General features: G+C 26.1%; 4 protein-coding genes across 6 annotated transcripts; 2 read left to right on the plus strand and 2 right to left on the minus strand.

The window, feature by feature from the left end:
• Positions 1-218: 218 nt before the first annotated feature.
• On the minus strand, positions 219-5,858 carry LOC412965 (synaptotagmin-14). Of its 3 annotated transcripts, XR_410060.3 has the most exons (9): positions 4,699-4,803; positions 4,240-4,428; positions 3,919-4,044; positions 3,778-3,836; positions 3,228-3,398; positions 2,836-3,156; positions 2,318-2,701; positions 1,632-2,205; positions 219-1,374 (listed from the first exon to the last, which is right to left on the minus strand). XR_410060.3 is itself a non-coding variant. In XM_396416.7 (8 exons), exons 1-8 carry the CDS (start codon positions 5,601-5,603, stop codon positions 1,993-1,995), a joined length of 1,497 nt encoding a protein of 498 aa, XP_396416.3. In that variant the 5' UTR covers positions 5,604-5,858; the 3' UTR covers positions 219-1,992. The 3 variants fall into 3 exon arrangements, 2 of the variants coding, with proteins under 2 accessions (XP_396416.3, XP_006564807.1); XM_396416.7 differs by lacking the exon at positions 4,699-4,803 and adding an exon at positions 5,570-5,858 and having other exon boundaries at positions 219-2,205; XM_006564744.3 differs by having other exon boundaries at positions 219-2,205.
• Positions 5,859-6,645: 787 nt separating this feature from the next.
• Positions 6,646-8,510, plus strand: LOC409698 (probable cardiolipin synthase (CMP-forming)). The gene is made up of 4 exons (XM_393196.7): positions 6,646-6,794; positions 7,183-7,520; positions 7,585-7,842; positions 7,920-8,510. The coding sequence occupies exons 2-4, from the start codon at positions 7,188-7,190 to the stop codon at positions 8,184-8,186; spliced, it is 858 nt and encodes a 285-aa protein (XP_393196.4). The 5' UTR covers positions 6,646-6,794; positions 7,183-7,187; the 3' UTR covers positions 8,187-8,510.
• LOC726255 (complex I intermediate-associated protein 30, mitochondrial) lies at positions 8,333-9,371 on the minus strand. Its single transcript, XM_006564745.3, has 2 exons — positions 8,948-9,371; positions 8,333-8,855 (listed from the first exon to the last, which is right to left on the minus strand). Exons 1-2 carry the CDS (start codon positions 9,295-9,297, stop codon positions 8,342-8,344), a joined length of 864 nt encoding a protein of 287 aa, XP_006564808.1. The 5' UTR covers positions 9,298-9,371; the 3' UTR covers positions 8,333-8,341.
• Positions 9,372-9,858: 487 nt separating this feature from the next.
• LOC413542 (polyribonucleotide nucleotidyltransferase 1, mitochondrial) lies at positions 9,859-13,821 on the plus strand. Its single transcript, XM_006564746.2, has 8 exons — positions 9,859-10,059; positions 10,222-11,133; positions 11,229-11,402; positions 11,495-11,688; positions 11,769-11,932; positions 12,020-12,331; positions 12,406-12,787; positions 13,641-13,821. Exons 1-8 carry the CDS (start codon positions 9,911-9,913, stop codon positions 13,664-13,666), a joined length of 2,313 nt encoding a protein of 770 aa, XP_006564809.1. The 5' UTR covers positions 9,859-9,910; the 3' UTR covers positions 13,667-13,821.
• Positions 13,822-13,972: the final 151 nt, after the last annotated feature.

The following is a 13,972-nucleotide window of genomic DNA, read 5'->3' on the forward strand; positions in this document are numbered from 1 at the left end:
TCATCCGTAATGAGAGACCGAATATGCTTTTCTTATTTTAACTCTCTCATCTTCAACATCGTGTTGTTTATAAACAGACTGTACAATATACGATTTATTTTACCAGGACTCAGAAGTGAAAAAGTATCCTAATAATACTAGCTAAAATTTCAGTACGCTTAAAACTTTACTCAAAGTAGAAACTTGAATAATTCAATCACACGCTTTATTATATATTCTTTTCTTCCATTATTTTTTTTTTTTTCACTTTCTAAAAAAGATTAAAAGTTAGACGTATCAATAAACTACAATATTATCGATTATTGATGACTATATTAAATTTGAAAGCCTTAAAAGTATTTTTTCAAGGAAAGCATCGTAAAAAGAACTTTTGCACATTTTATAGAGAAAATTCATAATTATTTATTTATATTTGTATCAAAAAAACTTCTGAGTCCTTGCAATCGCGTTATACATTACCTAAATACGTAAACGAGAGAATAGTTCGAGCATGGATTAATAATTGATAATTATCTAAATATTATATAAAGCTTGAAAAAGTCAAGCATTAAACTATTCATAGTATTTGATATTTTTTATTCATTAATCAGTCGCCCGTTTCATCAGTAACCAATTCCCACTAATATAAATGCGTGAAAAAAACATTTCTACGTAATCTATCGTATTCATGATAATGTATATTACTAATTTATTAGTAATATTAACTCTACGATCACATCTGAATTTACAAGGTGTTTTATGAGTTTATTGTGCGTCGTTGAATTGTGAATCTGTTCTCGTAATACATTCTTTTTATTCCATCCATTAACTATAATCCCTCGATGCTATTAATTGATTAACTGATATTTTGCATACACGAAATATTCATAATGTAGCGTTTATACATAACTATAAGTATACATATAACTGTTAGTAACTGTTGATGTAACTTTCTGCTGTTTTTAATATTATCCAATATTAAATAAGTACATACATGTACAAAGAATGTTAGATAGAAAAAAAATAAATAGACATAAATATGTAAGAAATTAATACAATCTAATTATTTATTTAGAAATATTGTTTTCTATTTCACACAAAGAGTAATAGTCGAAAATCGAACAAATGCAACAAAGCATTAATTCTTTTTGCATATCAATCCATTCTCGAACCATATGATCAAAACGCCAAGATTCGTAGTATCGAACGTATCGAACAAATAAACATTGCAAATCGAATATTCCATTGAAAGTATCGCGGAGTCGAGAGAGGAAAAGTTACGTTAGTTTAATTTAACTCGTCCGAAGGAGAACGACTAGAGGATCGCGGTTCATAATGGGCTCTCGACTCGGCTGGGTATCCCACGACGATTCTCCGTCGATGGACACACGCGGCCTAAAAAGGGTGAAAGGCACAAAGTAAAAAATAAACGATTAAGGTTGGCTCAGGCACATATCGAATCGAAGTCAGTTTCGCGGTCCATCTGGTAATATATACATTCGATTTTTGGGACCGATGAAATATATGTTTGCATATTTGTATGCGCGTGTAATTGAAATGTATTGTGCGTATATGTAGGTAAATACGTGTAAGTGTATGAATGGTAATAAGTACACGCGTTTTTTCTTTGTTTGTATATGTAATATACATACGTAATATGTATGTTGGAAACACCCTCAACTCCGTCCAGCGTATCAAAAAGGAATGTACTTGGTACATCGATAGAGTTTTGAACTCAGAGTTACCACATGCTAAATTATGACAGCTCTGATTCACAGGATCAACAGATCAATATATTGACTTCTTTGTTCTGTTCGGGCAGTACAAACGGCATCCAATAGAGCGCAGCCGCATTCATCTTGAAAAATTCAGTTGCTTTGCTACACGATCAGTCATGTATCACGGTGTGCAAGAATAACCGTAATCTGTACCGTGTTCCATCGATCAAACCATATCGTTATCGTTAACATGGAATGTTGTTTTGTAACAAAAACTCTTTCGTGATCATATGTTTCAAGGACGTAGCAACGAGTGCCAACGTTGAACTTGCGTCGGTTGCCTTGCTGCACGCATATCATTCCAATGTTGAAGCTCCTCCGAACCGGAACTGTTCAATCCCAAACTGAGCCAACCGATCATTTCTCTTCCTTTTCTTCCCATTCCGCCTCTTCGTCGATTATAAACCGATAAAAAGAGTGTTACATCTCCAAGTTGGAATAGTGCAACCTGAACAAAATATTTATTAAATTATATTAATTTATAGAAAAGAAAAAAAAAATATGCTTATAAATTTTTTTATTTAATTATTCAACATAGCAGTAATTAGCAACAAACATACTTGAAATATAAATGTTTCCTTATAAAGAGGATTCGGCTGAGCACGTTTCAAACCAGTTTTTGAACGTTCCATTTCATGACCATTACTATCCACAAGAGAAAGCTTAACATATGTATCAGGTGGTTTCGTGTCATTCCCACCACCACCACGAAAATGAGATCCTTTGATTATCTCTACCGATAAACGTCCGGTCGTTCCATTATAAGCCAAACCTATTAAAATCTCCGCTACACTTCCACCCTTCATACTACTACCATAAGGAGGTATAGTATGCGATGCATAAGTTGGTACACGTGCAGTAGGTGATGCATATGATTGAACTGACTGTTGTGATCCTGTAGAATCGCTGCGAGTCAAACTACTAGTTGTTCCCCAATCTTGTACCTTAAAGACATTTATTTTTTTTTTACATTTATTTTATCTATATATTATTTTGTTCCAAAATTTATGGATAAATAAAATGCATATAACTGATATGCATAAACAATATAAATATGACAATTATATAAATATTTTACCGAAGAAAAAGGTGGAGGTTGTAGCGTTAACCAAAGTGTAGTTTCAAGCTGAAGATTAATCTGATCGAAAGAGACTCTCGCTTCGCCTAACAATCTTTCTCTACGCATTCTTCCGCCCCATAAATATACTCTTAAACGTACACCCATGGCATTTACATCCTCCGGATTTACTCGTGGAAGTAAAAAACTCTCCATGTATTGTGGAGATGTACCCTGGCGCACCCGAGTTTTGCGTCGTTGTTTCTTTGATGGTAATAATACTAGTCGAACTTGACTACCGCCTATACCTTCAGGATAATTTCGACCTTGCAATACATGAACCTATAAAAACACAAATCTATCAGTTATCAAATTATGAATGAATTTCATAAATGAAATTAACTAATACAAACCGTCATCTCGCGCATCGGTGCATCATATAGAAAAGCGACTTCTAAGCTACCCACTTCTTCGGTGATAGTACCCATTGTTGTAATAACATCGTTAGTAGTTGAACCATTTTGCTCCACTTCTACTTCTTGTTCTCTATTGTCAAGACCGGAAGCCCCCACTTCTACCACGCACTGTGTCAAACAAAATTATTATTGCTTATAGACAACAGATAAACAAGTTAAAAAATTTTATTAAATTTAAATTTTTTGATTAAATTTTTTTATTATATTTTTTCTTTCTTATTTAAAAATTATTTATTTGAAAAACATATTATAATAAATTTTATACATTTCATTAATAATAAATTTTAGACATTGTGCTAATATAAACAAATAAATCCAAAAAGTAATGAGATTTTATATATCTCAGAGGTTAGAATTTTATTGCGTGATAAGATATCGGGGGAGGATATCCGGGAAATTCAAATTCCGATTAATTATTTGTATGGCAACTAAGCAAATCAAAAGAATAAAATTCGAATGCACATAAAACATGTCTTTTTTCACTCACTTGTTGTTGATCATTGGACGAATGTTCTTCTGTGCAGCTGCTGGAAGTGGTGCCAGCATCTGAAACATTGATATGTAATCAATTAGGAATGAACAAAATAAATGAAAAAGAGGAAAAATAAAAAAAAAGATGGAAACTAACCCAAGATAGTCGGTCCATCCTCTGCTTGAATAGTTAAAGTATCCGGCGGTGGATGAGAATTCAATCGACGAACATCTTCTTCTGAATCGGAACTAGTCTCTGGATCCGAATAGGAAAATGCCTTCCCTGCCGAGTTTCATTTTCAAATCGAATATTAAACCCAATGTTCACTTAGGATTTCAATGTTCGTTTAATTTCAGGTACAAAATAGCTGATAACGATCTTTGAAAGGACTGGGATCATTATGCCTGTTCTGGATTGTTATATTTTCCAAAAAAATTTCAACATTAAAAGCGTAGGATCAGTCATGCATTAACCTACCTATGTTCTTTGTAATTTGAGAAGTGGAGCCATTATTAGATTCGCAAAGAGGCACGCAAACGCCGCCGAAAAGTGTGGTCGTGGATGGCGGAGTAAAACACCATTTGCGTGATAGGTACAGGAAAAGAGCCAACAGAAGAACCACAAAACCAGCAATAGCACCCAGAAATGCTGTCGCTTCCACCGGTACTGTAAGTTGATCGATTTGTGAGAACAACTAGTTGATATAAATTATTGGTTGGTGTACGTTGTTTATCGTCCGACAAATGATCGATCATAAATGAAAACGAGTTAAAAAAAACGAGAAATGAAAGAAAAAAACAAACATAACGCGCATTGAGAGAAGAATGATGACACAATCCGGAAGGAAGATTTCATAGATGTAAAAAACATGATTAAAAAGGGCACGTTCAAAGCAAAAGTTATTTATTGACTATGGAGAAAGGCGTTCACCCATACACCGATTAAATCTTTCTCTCGACCGGCGGTTATACATGTAGTCGATGTATCGAACGCGTTATAACAGCAGCGACATATTACGTCGTAATGACCTGGAATAATTAACCATCGCTTCACTTATCACGCAACCACTGCTCTATATTAAATAGTGAATATGATTCACGATATCGACATGTTACAAAATTTATTGATTCTAATAATTTTTGTCGAAAATATCAGAACTTATTAGAAAGAAATGAATATTAAAAAATTATATATACTTGTGCTATTTATTAATAATTTATGTAGATTTATTAAAAAATTGTTTTCAAAATTATTATATTTTCGATCTCCATATACCATTAAAATTATCATTTGATTTTCTTTCATGAAAAAAAAAGCAAATAAATAATAATAAAATAGTATTCAAGACAGTGAATTTTGAAATAATCTTAATTTGCGCAATGCGGAAGCCATGGCATACATTCACATTCGAATCATTTTCGATTAATCAAAGCGAACGATATACACATTCTACATATGTGAAAATGTTTTCTATTGTCAGAATCTAACAGTATATTAAAAGATAGTTGCTATACCATAGTAAAGATCAATTTTTATTAAAAATTAAATGTATTAAAATTTAAATCTATTAGAAACATGTATATAATGCATGTATATATTTAACTAAGAAGAAAGGCACAATGAAAAGGATATAAAAGGGAACGCACATTTCACTTAATTTGCTAACTTTATCGCGAATGAATACTACTTATTCAATTTTTTTCTATAATCATCAATATTTTAAAGTTAACATCTTATTATAAAAGTTTACATTTGAACAATTAAATTCGGAAAAAAATAGATAACAAATAGAAAATAGTGGACTTACCCGCCAGAAAATGGTCTGATCCTGCCAGAATCATGCTTGCCTTTGTATCGCATTAAAGCCTTCTTACGTTGTTTTATCGACAAGCCACAGTACGTCTTTTGCATATGATGAATTCATTATCTATATGATTCAAAACTGTTTAGAACTCGTGGTTGATCACGATCAACAAAAAGCGTGGTTATGAGACAGACGAATAATAATACGTAGGCGGAGATGTACACAGCACTCTGTTGCTTGTCGAGTCGTGCGCCTGCAATACTTCGACCAGTTATACGCATGCGTTTCGCGGGCATACATTCTTATAACGAAAATTTCTTTCAACAGGGATTCTCATTTCGAGATAATTTCTTTAGTATGAAGTTTATAGTTTTTTTATATTATATATTTAATTATAACATTATCAATACATTTATCAATAATTATTATATTTAACTTATACTATTTCTTATTTAAAGAAAAATATACTATATTGAATTTAATATATCTTAAATAAAAGAATTCTGAATAAAATAAATTTTACTTCTTTTAATATATATCTCTCATTCTTCAATCATTAAATAAATATTTTTATTTATTATATTTTTAATCATATCGTACAATATATTAAATATTAAATTCATATAAGCTATTTAAAAAAGAAAACTGATTAAGAAACTGATAATTATAAATAAACTAAATACTGCTAAATCGTTTATAAATTGTAAAATTAATTTAAAAAATTTAAAGCATTATAAAGAAATATAAATTATATCTTATTATATCTGATGTAATAAATATCGTCTATAATTATAGTATTTTAATATATAAATTATTTGAATGTAAATATTAAAAAACAATGGTTCTCATCATCAATAATCAATATATTATAAACATATAAGAATTTGTCTATTAAGAAAATAGAAACACTTCACGAAATTATTTTTCTCACCCTTTTGTTATTATGTATTTTAAATAACTGGCACATTGACTTTTTAATACATATATTATTAATTGAATTAGAATTAATATAAGGCTGTAATACAACAATTTGTTAATGAAATTAATTTTAGTTAACCAATATGAATATTATTTAACTCGATCAAGACTAACTTGATTTTGAAATAGAAAAATTATGATTAAATATGATAGGATTAATCACATAATTAATTTTTTTTAATTTTTTGAAAAACAATAGTTTTAATTTTTCTTCGGTACATATTAAAGTACAACAAATTTAACTTGACAGGTAAGTTTTATATTATTCGATAACATAACCTCGAAAATAAAATTTCTTTTTTATATATTAATTCAATAAATTTTTTACTATAAAGTTTATTATAAAATGTTTTAGCATATGTATATGTATATATATGTATATATATGATGTATTTCATTTTATTTGTTTATTAACAATTTTAATTTTAATATTTTTAATTTAACTATATATATAATAATTTTTTAATTTAACAACTTGTTCTTAAATAATTTTATTAGAAATAATATTATTATTATTAAAATATTTATTAATATAAATTTATTCATATTTATATATTATATACTTATATTTTTTAATAAAATAAATATATTGTGATCTTAATATTTATAATATCTTTTTTTCCATTAAATTATCTCAGGAATTATGAATCACTTTACAATATTATGCTTGAAACAATCTAAAACTTTAAATAAATATTGGTTAGAAAAATATTTGAAACAATATTTAATTTATCATGCAAAAATATGTTCTACTGGAATTACTAATCATCATAAAAATTATATTAAAAAGGAAAATATTACTAGAAAAAAACATAATGTTTCAAGAACAATGCTTCAAGGTATTAAACAGACTAAACGAAAAGTAGAAATAATTATTGAGAAAGAAAATATTTGGACAGTGCCAAATTTTCTTTGTATGGGTCGAATCTTAACATCACCATACTTAAGTTATTTAATTTTATCACAAGATTATCAGGTAAAATGTGAATATATAAATATATGAATACATGTTTATTATTTATGATTTGTTTATGTTACAGATAGCATTGTGGTTATTAGTATTTGCAGGATTTAGTGACCTAGCTGATGGATGGATTGCACGTACATGGTCATCACAAGCTTCTAAGCTTGGTACTTTTCTAGATCCAGTTGCAGATAAATTACTTGTAGGTACACTATTCCTATCTTTGGCTTGGGTAGGATTGGTTCCTATTCCTTTAACATGTCTTGTTATTACACGAGATATTGTCTTGATATCTGCTGCTTCATACATAAGATATAAATCTTTACCTTCTCCAGTATGTATATATTGCTAAATTATATACAAGTATTCAAGTATTAAATATTTAAGTATTATTTATAAAATATATTTCAGAAAACTTTTGCAAGATATTTTAATCCTACATATGCAACAGCACAATTAGCTCCAACATCCATAAGTAAAATCAATACTGCTATTCAATTATCTTTTATTGCTGGAACATTGGCTGCACCTGTATTTCATTTTGTAAATCATCCAATTTTAATAGCTTCCTGTTACATAACAGCATTAACGACATTAGCAGGAGGTTTAAGTTATTTAATATCAAAAAATACATATAAATTCTTAAGAAAAAAAACTTCATCAAAAACATCTTTTTAAGCATATATGTTAATGATCACAATAATAAACTAATGTATATAAATTTATTATTTACTTTATTTAAATATTTAATAAATATTTACTTCATACTTACATAAATAAAATTAATAAAAAAAATTATTCTTACTTTATAATTATTTGATAAAAAAAAATTATTAGTTTCTATTTACATCATACAGTTCATATGCAAAATTTTCAGAAATATTTGTATTATAACAAACTCCAATATAATCAATTTCTAATTTAAAAGGACCTGAGATTTTATCAGCAATTGTAATACCAAAATTTGTAATAATATTTGCAAGTAAAGGATATTGATTTTCACTAATTTGTCCATTTTTACAAATCACAAATTTTGAAAAAGGAATTCTAACTATTTGCCAATGTGGACCACCCCTTGTATACATAAAATAATGATAAATAAAATTATTATATTCTAGTTGGGATTTTTGTAAGATATTTAACATATAAGTTCTACCATCTCCTTTAACTCGTAATACAATTTCATTATATTTAGTCCAATCATATTTATCTACTCGATGAAAAGATTTAAATTTTGGAATTGTAGTGATATTGCAGTAACCACTATCTGTTGTTTTGCCATCTTTCACTGGAGTGGTATTTAACGTACCGTGAAATATTCCATAACCATGAGATGATAATTCTAACCTAAAAAATAAGAAAAAAAGACATTTTTTTTTTATACTAATTTACTTATATTTTATCAAAATGTGATAGCATATAAAATATTATGTAGTTACTTAGCACTTGAATAACCATGTTTATAATCACTGTCAGAATTTACAATCCATTGATCCAGCGACTTTTGAGATCCATCAAATTTCCATACAATATCAACTTCATCTTCTATCAATTGTTGTGGATATATTGAATAATTCTGGAATGACTCATGTATAAATAATTTACACTCATTTTTATATGTATAATATATTTTTTCTATTTTTTTAAAAAAACTGAGATTTTTAAAATCATCCTCTGCTATTTTATCGTAGATTTGTTGATCCGATTTATAATCTTTGTAAAATCTTTTAAATCTGGTTAAAGAGTTTCTAAAATATGATTTTAATAGATGAAAAATACTTTTTTCCATATTTTTTTCACAATTTGTTTATTAAATTATAAATTATAACTTTTTTTTGACTGCTATTGTAACTGAGTTGATAACGTTACAATATATTGTATTGCATACAAAAAATTCGATCAGATCATCATTAGATTATTATAATATAATTTATACAAAAATTATAACATAAATTTTAAATTTGATTAAAGATTAATTTTTATATTTTAGTTTTTTTCATTATTATTCTCTTTAATAGTTATACATATTAAAATTTTTTTTTATTTTCTTAATTACTTAGCCATATAAAAATATAAATCAATCTTAAAAGTATGTAAATTTAATATAATAATTATATAATTATTATATAATAACTATTATATATAAGATAATTTAATGAATATTATTTACAAATAAGAAAAAATTGATATTCATTAGTAAAATAAAATATAATTTAATATATAATATATATTTAATATATATTATATATAGTATTATATATTTAATATATAATATAATTTAATTTATATATGTATTTTTACATTTTTGATAAAAATTTTTACAATATTTGATAAAAAATTTATAATAGAATTTTTTCTTCGTAAACGATGGCAACTATGAATATGTTGAAATTAGTACGAAAATGATACTATTTAGATATTGTAGGTTATTAAGTAATAGAAATTTAATTTTTTTGCGATTGAAAAATTATAATAAAAATGAAAATATATTTCATATTAAATTTATATCAAATAATGCTGTAAAAAATGTAAATATAACATTATCTAATGGGTAAGAATATTACTTTTTAACCTAAGTCATAATTGTTAAATTATATATTTATATATAAATATTTATAATAATATTTATATAATGTGAATAAATTTTGTTATATATTATTTATAGTTACGTTTACTTTATGTTTATTATTCTTTATTTCAAATATTTCTTTAGGTCGGAAATTAAACTATCAACTGGGAAATATGCACGATTTACAAGTGGAAGTGTTATTGCTACGGTTGGCGATACATCAATTATGACAACTGTAGTTAGAAATAATGTATTATCTAATAATTCTATAATTCCATTAACTGTAAATTATAGGCAAAAAGCAGCTGCAATAGGCCGTATACCAACAAATTTTTTTCGTAGAGAATTAGGTTACACAGATAATGAAATTCTTGTTAGTAGAATAATAGATAGATCGTTACGTCCTTTATTTCAACCAAAATATTCATATGAAACACAGATAGTATGTAATTTATTAGCTATTGATGGAATTAATAATCCAGATGTATTATCTATCAATGCTGCATCTGCAGCTTTAAGCATTTCGGATATTCCATGGAATGGACCTGTAGCAGCTGTAAGAATTGGTTTAATTGACAATACATATATAATTAATCCTTCAAAACGTGAACTTCAACAAAGTAAATTAAATCTTGTTTTGTCATGTATATCAAAAAATTTAATTGTTATGATAGAAGGATCAGCAAATGATATTTTAGAACCAGAACTTCGAAAAGCAATAAAGTTAGGTATTAAAGAATGTCAAACAATTATAAACTCTATATCAGAATTACAAAAACAAATTGGTAAACCTAAATTGAATATTGTCAGTGATGATGAATCAAACAATGATGTGGAAGAGTTTGTAAGAGAATTTGTGTCAAATGAATTACGTGAAATTTTTAATTATCATTTTCATGATAAAATTTCGCGAGACAATGCTATCTTTGATTTGAGAAATAGAATGCTAGAAAAAATAAAAAATCATGATTCAAAATATATTGAAAATGCTTTAAAAATTTTTAGCAATATTTCTAAAGAAATTTTCAGATCTTTAATATTTGAAACAGAGAAAAGGTATTTTTTACTAAAAAATATTGTATTTTATTTTCTTTTAAATTAAATTGAAATTGATAATTAATGAAAAGTTATAAAGATTTAAACAATTTTAGATGTGATGGTCGTGGAATGAATGAATTGAGAGAAATAAGTTGTCAGGTTGATTTATTTCAACCTCTCCATGGTTCTGCTTTCTTTCAAAGAGGACAAACTCAAGTTTTATGTACAGTAACTCTTGATAGTATAGAAAGTTCTCTTAAATTAGATACTATTTCAATGTTATCTAGGTAGATTAAGTATTTTATTTATTAATATTCACAAATGTAAATTTGTAAATGAGTATATAAATGAGTAAATATTATTTTTTTACAATTTGCAGTGGTATAAAAGAAAAAAATTTTTTTCTACATTATGAATTTCCTCCATATGCTATAAACGAAACGGGTAAACTTACTGGAATAGATCGTAGAGAAATTGGTCATGGAGCATTAGCAGAAAAAGGATTGCAGGCAGTTATACCTCAAAATTATCCATTTGCTATAAGATTAACAAGTGAAGTATTAGAATCAAATGGTAAGTAGTACAAAATAAATTAAAATAAATTTTATTTGTATACATTTAAATTTAAATATTTTTTCTTATTTTATATAAAGGTTCATCTTCTATGGCTTCTATTTGTGGTGGTAGTTTAGCATTAATGAATGCAGGTATACCAATATCATCTCCTGTAGCTGGTGTAGCTATGGGATTAGTCTGCAATAATACTAATACTGCTGATTTAAAAGAAACCGATTATAAAATTTTAACTGACATATCTGTAATAATTTATTTTATTATTATTGATATACAATTATATATAATTTACAATATAATAAGATTAATTCTTGATTTCCTATATAATCAGGGTATAGAAGATCATCTTGGAGACATGGATTTCAAAATTGCGGGTACAAAGAGAGGATTTACTGCTTTTCAAGCTGATATAAAAGTACCAGGAATTCCTTTTAAAGTGATAACAAAAAGTATTCATTATGCACATTTAGCAAAAAACCAGATTATTAATATTATGAATAAAGTAATATCTTCTCCAGCAACTAATAAAAAAAAGAATAAACCTGTACTTGATACTATAGAAGTACCAATACATCAAAGAAGACACTTTCTTGGAATTGGAGGATTAAATTTAAAAAAAATATTACATGAAACTGGAGTTAATGTAAATTCAAAGAAAAAATAGAAATTGATTAATTTAGTATAAAAATTACTTAGCATTTATTTTTTTTTTTATAGATATATTCGGTAAATGATACAGTATTTTCTATATTTGCGCCTAATCAAAATGCAATGGATGAAGCGAAATATATGATAAATAAAATTTTGGAAACAGAAGTAGAACCCACATTGATATTTGGTGACATTTATACAGCAAAAATAACTGAAATTCGTGAAATTGGAGTTATGGTTACATTATATCCGACTATGATGCCAACTTTATTACCTAATTCACAATTAGATCAACGTAAAATTCATCATCCTGATGTACTTGGATTGAATGTTGGAGATGAAATAAAAGTAAAATATTTCGGACGAGATCCAGTAAATGGACGAATCAGATTATCTCGAAAAATATTGCAAATTCCAACTATGCAAAAGAATATCAATGATACTAAAGGTTAGCAGAAAAAAATCATTATAAATATTTTTTATATTTTTTTTAAAAAACAAATGAAATAATTAAATATAATAATAATAATAATATTATAAAATATAATTAATTACTTTGTTAAAATTTTTATTCGTATTTTTATTAAATGATTTAAATAATATTTTTTTATATAATATTAGATATCGTTTATATAATGAATTAAATTAAAACATTTCTAATTCAATTTGACGATTCATGTTTTTTTGTTAATTTATTAAAGATAAAGCTTTTTATAAATCCTTATTAAATTTTTTAATTTAAAATAATATATAAATTTAATAATTCAATGATGATTACTATAATGATTAATATGAATATAACATCAACTAACGGATATGTAGCTCGTTTCAAGTTAGATCATCTAATTAATATATTCAAATATATCTATTAAAAGTGATTTAAAATCAAAATATTAAAAATGGTTTCACGTTTCATTTATCGCTATATTTTTAAACGGACATCTAGTTTTGTTCTTAGTATTGTTATTGCATCTGTATTTTTTGAAAGAGCTTATGATCAAGCTTGTGAAAATATTTTTGAATGGATAAACAAAGGAGTATGCTATTAATCTTTTAATTATGTCGTATGAGTTATTCGAAACTATTTTTTTTATTTGAAATGAAATTTAATATTAAACATGTAAAAAAAACTAGTATGTTTATTGAACGCTGAAGTTATTTTTAAATAAATAAATTTTACAATATGACAGTTTAATTTGCATTATAATTTATTTATATTTTTAAATATTTGTTGTAATTCTTGTTAATTAATTTTGAATTACAAATTTTTAATTATCAAATATTTATTATTTTTTCTATAGAGACTATGGACACACATAAAACATAAATACGAAAATACATCACAGATGATTCATCAACATGATGTTAAAAAAGATACATCTAATTTGGAAAAGACGTTCAATAAAGATGCAAAGAAGGACTGAGTTTTTTATAAAATAAAAATCTATTGTTAAATAAAATGCAAAAAAGTTTTTTTCAAAATGCTTTTTTCATTTATTTCATTCACGATAATATGTTTTGAGTTCTTAAATTTCACTTTTATCGCGATATTTGATATTATAACTTTCGTATCGTCGTTATTAAAATATAAGCATTTTATAATCCTTACTGTTTTTTTAATAATGATTCTTTA

The sequence above is a fragment of the Apis mellifera genome, linkage group LG5, assembly GCF_003254395.2.
Source record: "Apis mellifera strain DH4 linkage group LG5, Amel_HAv3.1, whole genome shotgun sequence".
NCBI classification, from domain to species: domain Eukaryota; kingdom Metazoa; phylum Arthropoda; class Insecta; order Hymenoptera; family Apidae; genus Apis; species Apis mellifera.

Excerpts from the sequence above, each read along its gene's own strand:
- LOC412965 (XM_006564744.3), bottom strand. The coding sequence starts at position 4,735 with ATGTATAACCGCCGGTCGAGAGAAAGATTTAATCGGT. Across the intron at positions 4,045-4,239 it reads TCAAATTACAAAGAACATAG|GGAAGGCATTTTCCTATTCG; the intron begins GTAGGTTAATGC and ends GAAACTCGGCAG. Across the intron at positions 3,837-3,918 it reads GGATGGACCGACTATCTTGG|ATGCTGGCACCACTTCCAGC; the intron begins GTTAGTTTCCAT and ends TCAATGTTTCAG.
- LOC409698 (XM_393196.7), top strand. The coding sequence starts at position 7,188 with ATGAATCACTTTACAATATTATGCTTGAAACAATCTAAAACTTTAAAT. Across the intron at positions 7,521-7,584 it reads TTTTATCACAAGATTATCAG|ATAGCATTGTGGTTATTAGT; the intron begins GTAAAATGTGAA and ends TTTATGTTACAG. Across the intron at positions 7,843-7,919 it reads ATAAATCTTTACCTTCTCCA|AAAACTTTTGCAAGATATTT; the intron begins GTATGTATATAT and ends AATATATTTCAG.
- LOC726255 (XM_006564745.3), bottom strand. The coding sequence starts at position 9,297 with ATGGAAAAAAGTATTTTTCATCTATTAAAATCATATTTTAGAAACTCT. Across the intron at positions 8,856-8,947 it reads CATGGTTATTCAAGTGCTAA|GTTAGAATTATCATCTCATG; the intron begins GTAACTACATAA and ends CTTATTTTTTAG.
- LOC413542 (XM_006564746.2), top strand. The coding sequence starts at position 9,911 with ATGATACTATTTAGATATTGTAGGTTATTAAGTAATAGAAATTTAATT. Across the intron at positions 10,060-10,221 it reads AATATAACATTATCTAATGG|GTCGGAAATTAAACTATCAA; the intron begins GTAAGAATATTA and ends ATATTTCTTTAG. Across the intron at positions 11,134-11,228 it reads ATATTTGAAACAGAGAAAAG|ATGTGATGGTCGTGGAATGA; the intron begins GTATTTTTTACT and ends AAACAATTTTAG.